Source organism: Patiria miniata, unplaced genomic scaffold (assembly GCF_015706575.1).
Source record: "Patiria miniata isolate m_02_andy unplaced genomic scaffold, ASM1570657v1 HiC_scaffold_29, whole genome shotgun sequence".
NCBI classification, from domain to species: Eukaryota; Metazoa; Echinodermata; class Asteroidea; order Valvatida; family Asterinidae; genus Patiria; species Patiria miniata.
In genome coordinates, this window is record NW_024037068.1 from 25,478,744 (window position 1) to 25,488,413 (window position 9,670).

At 40.6% G+C, this 9,670-nt stretch overlaps 1 protein-coding gene across 1 annotated transcript; it reads left to right on the plus strand.

Annotated features, from left to right (window-relative positions):
* Window positions 1-338: 338 nt before the first annotated feature.
* LOC119735316 (tripartite motif-containing protein 3-like) lies at window positions 339-3,000 on the plus strand. Its single transcript, XM_038209015.1, has 3 exons — window positions 339-360; window positions 786-1,628; window positions 2,378-3,000. Exons 1-3 carry the CDS (start codon window positions 339-341, stop codon window positions 2,998-3,000), a joined length of 1,488 nt encoding a protein of 495 aa, XP_038064943.1.
* The last annotated feature ends 6,670 nt before the right edge of the window (window positions 3,001-9,670 follow it).

Sequence of the window (9,670 nt, forward strand, 5' to 3'; positions counted from 1 at the left end):
CTAACGTGGGCAAAATATTGTTTTGTTTATCTCCTTCAAAAGTTAACTATGTTTGCATTAAAATCAAAATATGGTATTAAAGCGAATGTACATCATTGGCTTTTGCTTTAATTTTCAGAAATGAACTATTTAAGGAGTTCAGTATAATAGATCAAATTATTGTTACACTTACATTTTGACGTTTTGTGTTTGAAAATGCTGGGAAACCAAGAAAAACCCCATATGTTTAAGTAGTCTGGTTCCCTGACTCCACTGAAGATGAAATTGATCAATTTTAAGATGCCGGAAAATTGTACGTTAAGGGAACCGGTCTAGCTGGCCTGCATTCATTCGTAAACATGCAACGAAAACTAACCAAAAGTTGGACTGAAACAAGGGTAAATTTGGAGCAGTGGTTGAAAGATAGTTAGGATTTTCCAAAGGTGGTCGGCTAACCATCGTTGGAAATGTATACAAAAAATACCATTTTCTTGAAAACAACTTCACATCAGGTGCCATTATTTTACAGGGTGCTTTAGACTGTCATTTACCATTATCCTGTAAGGTATTTCGTAAAACTTTGACGTTTTTTTTTTTTTGGTATTTGCAAATGTCGTTTCCCTTTCAACTTGAAAATGGGCCGTTAAATCACCTTTCAATGAAACTCGGCGAGCATGACACTGTGAGCAAAAGGTACAGCTCTTGTGACACTTATTGCAATAGAGGTGAACAACTGCTTTCTGTTAGGATTATTGTTTTTATGGGAAACTTTATAAGGTGAATTCTAATATTATTGTACTTCACAGGAATTCACCAGGGCGACGGTGCAAAAAAACTACAAGGATTTGCTGAGACCACGTCGTGTGATGAGCATCAGTACAAGAAAGAGTTTTACTGTGAAACATGTCAAGAACTGATTTGCAGGTTCTGCTCGTTACGTGACGATCATGAATCTCATCATTACGTTACTGTTGAAGAAGCTTCGGCAAAATTTAAACATGACTTGAACGATAAGTTGCAGTTACTCAACACAGACTTGGTCAAAATAGACCAAAATTTGATGTCCATATCTCAAGCCGAACAGACATTCAGCTCCCGAGTTACTCAGGCATTAGGCGTCGTGCAAGACAGAGCTGCTCGGGCAATGAAAGAAGTCGAAGCAGAAGAGAAACGAGTTTTGGATGAACTGAAACAACGAGAAAAGGATAACGGACAAACATTGGAAGAGAAAAGGAAAATACTGCTTGAACTGCAGAAACAGAAACTGCATACGTTGGCTGTAGCCGAGGCTGCCAATCAGGAAGACTTTAGCAGCATTTTTTTGGTCCGCTACACTGACATACGCATGCAGTTGCAAAAGCGTGGTTGCGAACGTCCTCCCAAAAGCGACGTCAAACTTGTATACCCAACGTTTCAACGGAGTCAAAACATTGGTGCCGTCGATCTTGGTAAGGTGGTGATGGAGGACACGTGGGAGCTGTGTCATGAATTTGGGAAACAAGGACAAGGTGTAGGGGAGTTTGAAACAGCCAGAGGAGTTGCTGCTGCTGCTGAACCTGACGAGATTGCTGTGACGGACTGGAAAAACAGGCGCTTCGTCATCTGTAACAATCAGGGGGGAATTAAAGGCTACATTTCCGGAGATTCAGGTAAGTTATCTGACTTGAACGCATTTCATTTAGACTCAAAGCCTGGTCTTACATATACAATTATGAATATTCCTTAAAAATTGAAAAATAATTAGTGGAGAAAGCTAAAATAGGGAACTCTTCGAACTCTTCCAATCAAACAAAAACACAGTCTCAAATGTCAAATTAAAGAGAACTACAAAAGCTTTTATTCGAGTGATGAAGTAATTGCACAATTGTTCTAAACAAAACATACATTTGCCCAAAAAAATCGTTTCCGTTTGGAAAATTTAGAATTATTACCGTGTGAGAAACAACGAAGAGGGAGTAATGCAAGTGATGTAATATGAGTGACGGTACCTCCCTTGCATCCATTATACATACTGACACTGACATGATTCTCAATGGGATTTGGCCACTAACTATCAGTTGTATAAAAGGTATACGTTACTTCAGTGTTTCAGACTACAGTTTTAAGTGACTTTACCAACAAAATTGCAGGAAAGTGTTCCATGTTTGTTTTTAGGTATCATGAGTTAAGACCGAAAAAACCCACATTTTTTAAAGCGAATCAATGAATTAGATAATTTCTTTCTTTTCTTTTTATCCCAAGGTTTTGATATGGCTGGTTCAATCTGTGTAGATTCTATGCTGGCTATCGTCGAGATTTGTTTTATAGTAATAAAACCTGAGATGTCTTTTTTGAATCCTGTATTTTTTTTTACCCATTCAGGTAGAACTCCATTTCAGTTTCTCAATTTTATTTTCAGATGACGTAACGATTATGCCGGATGGATGGGTGGTTGCTAGCCAACGAGACGTCAAGGTGTACACAAGATACATGACGCTAGCATATGAGTTCAAGACAGTAGCTGAGAGTGAGGTTGGCAAGACAGAGGTACGCCTCGTGAGTGTAACAGTCATGCAGAATGGAGACATCATAGCCGGCGATATCAAACGGAAGGTGTTGACGCAACATCAGTCGGGAAAAAGGGGCAAACTCATACGCACCATACCGGTTTCGATACGACCTGACTTCTTGTCTGTACTGAGCAATGGTTGGATTGTGATCAGTGACTATGAAGAGGGACTAGCGGGCATAGTGGATGTGTCTGATGGCAAAGCTGCTGAAGTCGCCACCGTCCGACCAACCATCGACGGCGATCCAGTGAATCACTGCGCGGGTGTTTGCAGCAACAGCTCGGGTATCTACCTTGTGGTGAGCACAGGCTTCGTCAACAGCGGTCACGTTCACCACTATGATGATTTAGGTCAGTTTGTCAGCTGTGTGGCCCAGGGACTATACAATCCCACAGGAATCGCATTCACAGCCGATGGGCAGCAGCTGGCAGTGGCTGACCTCCATTCAGTTAAGATATATCACAAGGTGTAATTCAGCATGACGCTGACTGGCATGTCACTCCCTAGCTCCGAACAAACGGTTGAAAACGGTCTATACACATTGTTCTATAAGATATCCCCATCTTTCCATAATTTTCTTGGAAGTATTTTCTTTAGTTTACGGAAGTGAGCAAGCAATAGTAGCTCGAATGCTTGACGAAAATGACAACGTGAATACAATGAAGAAATATTCGGACAATGAGGTGGTAAGAAACCCAGAATAAAGCTCCACGCAAACCCCATAGAGTGAGACAATAAACCCTATCCACATGTCAACACTAGGCATAATTTGAATCTGTGTCGCATATGTGCAAGGTGAGGAAAGAACCACTGCACGAAGTTGACTCCCATTCGCCGGTATGTGTATCGACTTTGACTCTTTAAAATTACATTTTTATAGGTAATATTGATACACAGCCATATTTGTTCAGAAATCTTGATGGGTGACTCTAAGCGATAATTGCATGTCTTGTCAACCTTACATAGAGATACAATCTTGGTTTTGAAACGCATCCACACTTAAAACATGTATGTTAGTTTTTACCCCTCAGCCGAGAGGCTCAAGGGGTACTGTCAACGCGTACGCCTACGGCGTCTGTCCGTCCGTCCACCGAGAAACCCTTACCATGGACCACTTGTGGGGTACCTGTTCGAGGTACCCCGCAAATGAAATATTTAGCTGTCCGTCTGTCCGTCCGTTAGGCCAGAGTGTCCAGGCAGCTTAGTTTCCGGATGATAACTTGAGTTAGAAATGATTATTGGGATTGTAACTTCGGTAGCGGGTTGCCCTCATAAGTACGCAAGTTGGGATTGGTTTTCAGGTCAAAAGGTCAAAGGTCAAGGTCACTGTGGGGGAGTTAAAGTTAAATGGTTTGTGGATGATGACTTATGTTGGAAATGAGATTTTGGTGTCTAACTTCGGTAGGGGTTGCCCATTGGTACAGGCATGTTGGGATTGGTTCTGGGGTCAAAGTTCAACGGTCAAGGTCACGGATGATTACTTGACTCTGGCTGAGGGGTTTCAACAGCAAGTTCAGCAACGCTATAATTTCTGTATATACTGTCTGAAGAAAACGCAAATGTCGTACCAGCTTCCGATGACAACAGTGGAATCTTTACATTGCTTTTCCGGTTAATCGATCTAATATGGACCCGTTGCATTACTTCCATGTTGGAGGTACAGTGCTTTATTCTACAAGGAACATGGTAAACACCTTTTATGAATTTATTACACCTTTTATGAATTCATTTTTATTGAATTAGATTAGAAAAATTCGACTCCGATTTTTGTGTATACAAATGGTTTGCATATAGATTACAGTGTGTAAACGTTGTACAATTGCATGTACACAACATTCATTGGTATTGCATATTTTCGTTGTTGTTTTTGTGTGTTGTGGGACCTGTTTTGGTTGCATTGTGAACTGTTGTGTTTTAAATGATCTTATAGCATTTTTTTCATTGGATGTTCCGTATTCGTGTGGACAGGTTCTTATAATAAATACAAGTTTTGTTTCTTCCCAAGACTAATATTTGATTATCCGAAAGAAAACTGTTTAGTTTGAATAGTAATCGGTAAATCACAGTTTATGATCAACGAAGTAAACTAAAGCAGTACATAACGTTTCCATTGGTAATTTGCGATTAAACGTTACGAATGGTATTTTGCGTTCCCCCTTTGATTACCGAAAAAGTAACCTCGTAAATTGCAGAGCCCTTTTTTACCTTTGTTTTGATCGTTTGTTGCTTTCATTTTTCCGCATAACTTTCAGATTTTACTTCTCAAAAGTATGTTCAGGTTGAAACTGAATTAATTTGGTGGATATATTTGATAAAACACTTTTCATGTTAAATTTGTACTTGAACACACATAATACTTTTTATTCGTCCTAACACACGCAATAGCCGCATAACCTGAAGACTAAAACATGTCGTAAACACATCATCCAAATGGCGTAGTTCCGTTGTTTGGTGTATAAATTAATGGTATCAATTAAATTGTTGCTTGTATCTAGCCAGCCTAATGCAGAGATTTGACGACATTGATTAACAATTCACTCGTTTTAACGTTTGACTTGACTTGTTCATGGTAACAAACTTTCGTTGTAATCAACTGCAGTTGACATGGAATTGTAATACAAAGTGCGGTAATCTGGCAGTTAACTTGGATTTTAGAACAATGACGGTTGCTTATTACTTTTGTTCATAGCATGACAAATAAGAGATTAAAAGAAATGAACCATAATTTTATAATGTTTGGCTTTGGAAGTGTGTCAATTGTTTTGCTTATGGTCGTAATGTTATAAAGTGATATGTCGTGATTTATATGAAGATTTGATTTTTTATAAGGGGGTGGAGTAGGGGTGGGTTGAGTAGTTGATGTATGTGGCGAAATTTGCGGTAATCGCTTCAAACCTCACATACATGATGAACTTAATGCAGAAAAGACCTGTGCGCGAAAAAAAAATGATGACGTCATCAGACCGGTAGTTATAAAGAAAAGACCTTTAAACCTTAAACAATTGCTAAAAAAATCAACCGTGAGAGATTTAATCAAGATGTGGCTATATATAGCAGAGTAAATATGGCTCTGGAGGTTTCTGGCGATGACGTCACAATGACGTCATCAAGTGTCATATTACAAGCAAATAAATATTTTCATATTTATTCTTTGAAAATCAATATAAAATCAACTGCTCCAATTTAATTTTGTTTTTATGGCAATCGATAAAATATTGCAGGGTTTTCAATTTTGGTTTTAAGTGCAAAATCACGTGACCCTTCCTTCCGGTCGAAACTGGAAGTGCCTTATTAATTGAAATTGGCAGAAGATGCGAACTTGTTTTCAACGAAACGAGTGTCTGCCTATGCAGTACTGTACAAACGTTTCACAGGTGACGTCATCAAATGTTAGAGCGCCCCCTGGCGGCATGTTGAAAAGTCAAACATGGATTTAAACATGCATATTTTTAGTTGATGTGTGTGGCAAAGTTTGCGGTAATCCATGGCCCAACACCGTGTGGTTGTTCCTACAACCTCTAGTGTATTTTTTGTTGTGTTTTTTTTGTAAGATAAGGTTAACACCTGTATCCCTAATCAGGCCGGGTTATTTTGACCATCTCTCAGCCGGGGGAGGGGGGGGGGTCCTCCCCCGAGATCTCGGCCATCTCGAGCCATCTCTGAAACTCGGTACATGCATAGGAAAATTCATAATGAACGTACCCAAGAACTTTCATGACTTTAGGTCAAAGGGTTTTGGGATTATGGCTAATTAATTATTCATATGTTTAAATGGTAATTTCTGCTCTGTGCACGTAACGTATATGGGAAAATGTTTCGCCACGCGGCAACCCCTGGTCCAATTTTAATGTTTTGGGTATTAAACGATGCGCAAGGCTCAAGGCTAAAAAGTCATATAAAACAGCTCTGGTCCCGAGAAAAAAATAAGGCTATCGCAGAAAAAGTTGAGGGGGTGGATTCTGCCCCGGCACTTTTTGGGGTATGGCATCCACATTTGAACAATATTAATACTATTTACACATGTGATTATTTAAAAACCACATATTCTCATTGTTATCGATCCCTCCAAGGCGGTTGTTGTAGGCCAGCATTATCTTCCCAATAATATTTGAAACGACTGCCATTTTCCATTCTAGTGCCTCTTTTCAACAGCGTTTAACCCCACCTCAAGTACTTTTGAAGAGTGCCCTTTTTGACAAGTGCATTTTTTTATAGACAAGTGCCCTTTAAAAAAAAATTTAAAAGCGTCTTTTTGTCAACACAGGCCTTTTGCGACTGCCCTTTTTATATTTGGGCCAAGTGACGGCAGTCTTGCCGTCCTGAGTAGCGCCAGCTGTTTGATTTGACGGGGGCCACGTGTCTGGAGAAAAAAAAAAGGTGAAAATTGCAGCACGGATGTGCGAGTGCCTTTTGACGAGGTGTTTTCCCCTCCCCCATAAAAAAATTACCTTGCTGCGCCTACGACATGCACACCCTGGTTGGAAATGTAGTGGGGTGTGGTTCATTCGCTGGCCCCAGCCAACTGTTGTTCCCCATCACCGTATCATAGCAGACTACTTCTGCTTCAGCCCGGCCGTCTCCGCAATTGCCCAATACCAGGACCATACGGTTAATTCAGCTATGAATTATCGGCTGACTTCGTTCTGCCAGTGAGTGTATTTGAAGTATAGTTTGGGAGATGTATTACACGCCGACCTAATCAACTTAAACGTTGCCAAGGAAATGTCTCAGATTGAAGCAATCCGCACAGAGTTGTTATGAAGTGAGAGATTAAATAAACCATTGTGGTGAACGCTAAACAAATTAGAATCAGTCGTTGTGGCCACATCATCATTTGTTTCTTGGGAGTCAATATGTATCTCTCAGTCAACAAAATGTCAGCGATTTTAGCAGTAAACAATTATTGGTAAGGCCAAAAACAATAATAAGTCGGCCTCTGGTCAGCGCGCGCGTCGATTTTAATCATGCGCGTCGATCTTTTTTCCCCAAAATGCTCTATTTCCTGACCTTCTCAATTTTGTTTACCAAAGAGCAACAAGGAATGGAAAAATTGCACCAAGGCAAATGATCGAAAGCACCAAGGCAAATTATGGAGGACACCAATGTACATGAGGACACACAAAAAAAGCAAAATAGTACCCACCTTGTCTGTGCAATCCAAGCTTGAAGAAAAAGCAAAAAAAAAAAAAAAAGCCGGGTGGCCGCGTCAATTCCGGAACTTTGGTCTGACCAGAGACCGAATATTTTTTGGGGGCCTAATAGACTTCTTTCAGGATCACCGTCACAGTAGTCAACATCTGGGAAAAGATATGAATTGAAAAAAAAAAGAATATCAGGGGAGGATACAGTAATCGGAACTGCTAACTGTGATTCAAAGGAAAATATGGATATTTGATGAACACGTATCCTCACTAAACAATAAGATATGGGCCTACTATAGTCGCAGTACAATTGTGCTAAACAACAATGTAACCTCGAAATATGTTGACACACCTTTGATATATTATATGTTATTCGTGAAAGATTAACTTACACGATTTGCATAAAAAATATTAGTACCCATCTAGAAAGCATAACATTTTATATAGACTTTCTGTAATACATGTTTGGGAGTCTTCGTAATATTTAACAATTTTTATACGGCAAAGGCAACCATTGGACGCCATTTGATTGGATTGAAATATGACTGATCATATGTCATGGGGATAGGACCAACAGATATTTTTTTTTTATTTTTATGATTTTTTAATCCTCTATACATTGAGAGCGTAATCAGCTTCTAGCATACGCTCAGTTTTTCTGAATTGTTTTATTTCACTGGCACGAAAATGCTATACGCATTATACGCAGGTTGTATACGGAATAAAGTTCCTGTGTCAGCGTCTATTTTTTTTTCTCGGTAACCGTCATTTCAATCCATGGTTACGTTCACTCACTCCTTTATGTTTTGTACCTAGCAGCAGTTATGAATTGAGTGCGTATACTACTCTGGTAAAATCAGGCAATTTTATCCTGTCTTTTGTTCTGAAATGTTAAACTTGTTTTTCTGCAACATAACATGTTATCAAATGTATATAAGGATGTACATCTTCAACCCCCCCCCCCCCGCCTCTACATTCTGCCCACCCGAACCCCACCCCACACTTTCAACCATATCGACGATCAAAAGATGAAATCTGAATCCGGGTCACTCTTTTTATAAATAATCAATTTTGTACCCCTGCACCCAAATCCTGGATATGCCATTGCGTACGGATTACCGAACTGTTTATGGGAAACACACGTGTAGGCGCATGTGTAACCTTGTCGTCATTAGAGACACACTCTTGGAAAAAAAATGGTCCGGTTAACATTGTTAACTTATTTCTTATGATGGGACTGCGGTTTGGCCGAAGTCAATTGAGCGTGATCGGCTGACTGATAAGGTTTACGTACAAAACCCCGAGCCAGCGTGGTTTTTGTATAGAAAGCTGCTGGACCACTTTGCGAGAGTGTGTCCGTAATGGTCACTGGTGCGTGCTATACCAACAATAGCACGTTTCTCAATGGCAAAGAATTACGGTGGCCCACAACTGTCACGGCAAAAGCAAAAGCGCCACGGCAAGCGCAAAAGCGCCGCAGCAAGCGCAACAGCGCCGCGGCAAGCGCAACAGCGCCACGGCAAGCGCAAAAGCGCCACGGCAAAAGAAAAAGCGCCACGGCAAAACAAAAAGCGCCGCGGCAAAAGAAAAAGCGTCACGGCAAAACAAAAAGCGCCACGGCAAAAGAAAAAGCGCCACGGCAAAAGAAAAAGCGCCACGGCAAAAGAAAAAGCGCCACGGCAAAAGAAAAAGCGCCACGGCAAAAGAAAAAGCGCCGCGGCAAGCGCAAAAGCGCCACGGCAAGCGCAAAAGCGCCACGGCAAGCGCAAAAGCGCCACGGCGAAGGCAAAAGCGCCACGGCGAAGGCAAAAGTGCCACGGGTTTATTGGGAAGGGGCGTAATCATACATGCCGCTACTACATCAAAAAATAAAATGGGAAGGAGAATGGCCGCCACCAGGAATTCTTATTAAGCACAGAATTTAATTCTTTGAGAAGTGATTTTATGGCTGAGAAAATAGCAAGGCCAAGGAAAACCGGTCAGGAAATAAATCGTCGATAT

Excerpts from the sequence above, each read along its gene's own strand:
- LOC119735316 (XM_038209015.1), top strand. The coding sequence starts at position 339 with ATGCAACGAAAACTAACCAAAA. Across the intron at positions 361-785 it reads GCAACGAAAACTAACCAAAA|GAATTCACCAGGGCGACGGT; the intron begins GTTGGACTGAAA and ends TGTACTTCACAG. Across the intron at positions 1,629-2,377 it reads CTACATTTCCGGAGATTCAG|ATGACGTAACGATTATGCCG; the intron begins GTAAGTTATCTG and ends TTTTATTTTCAG.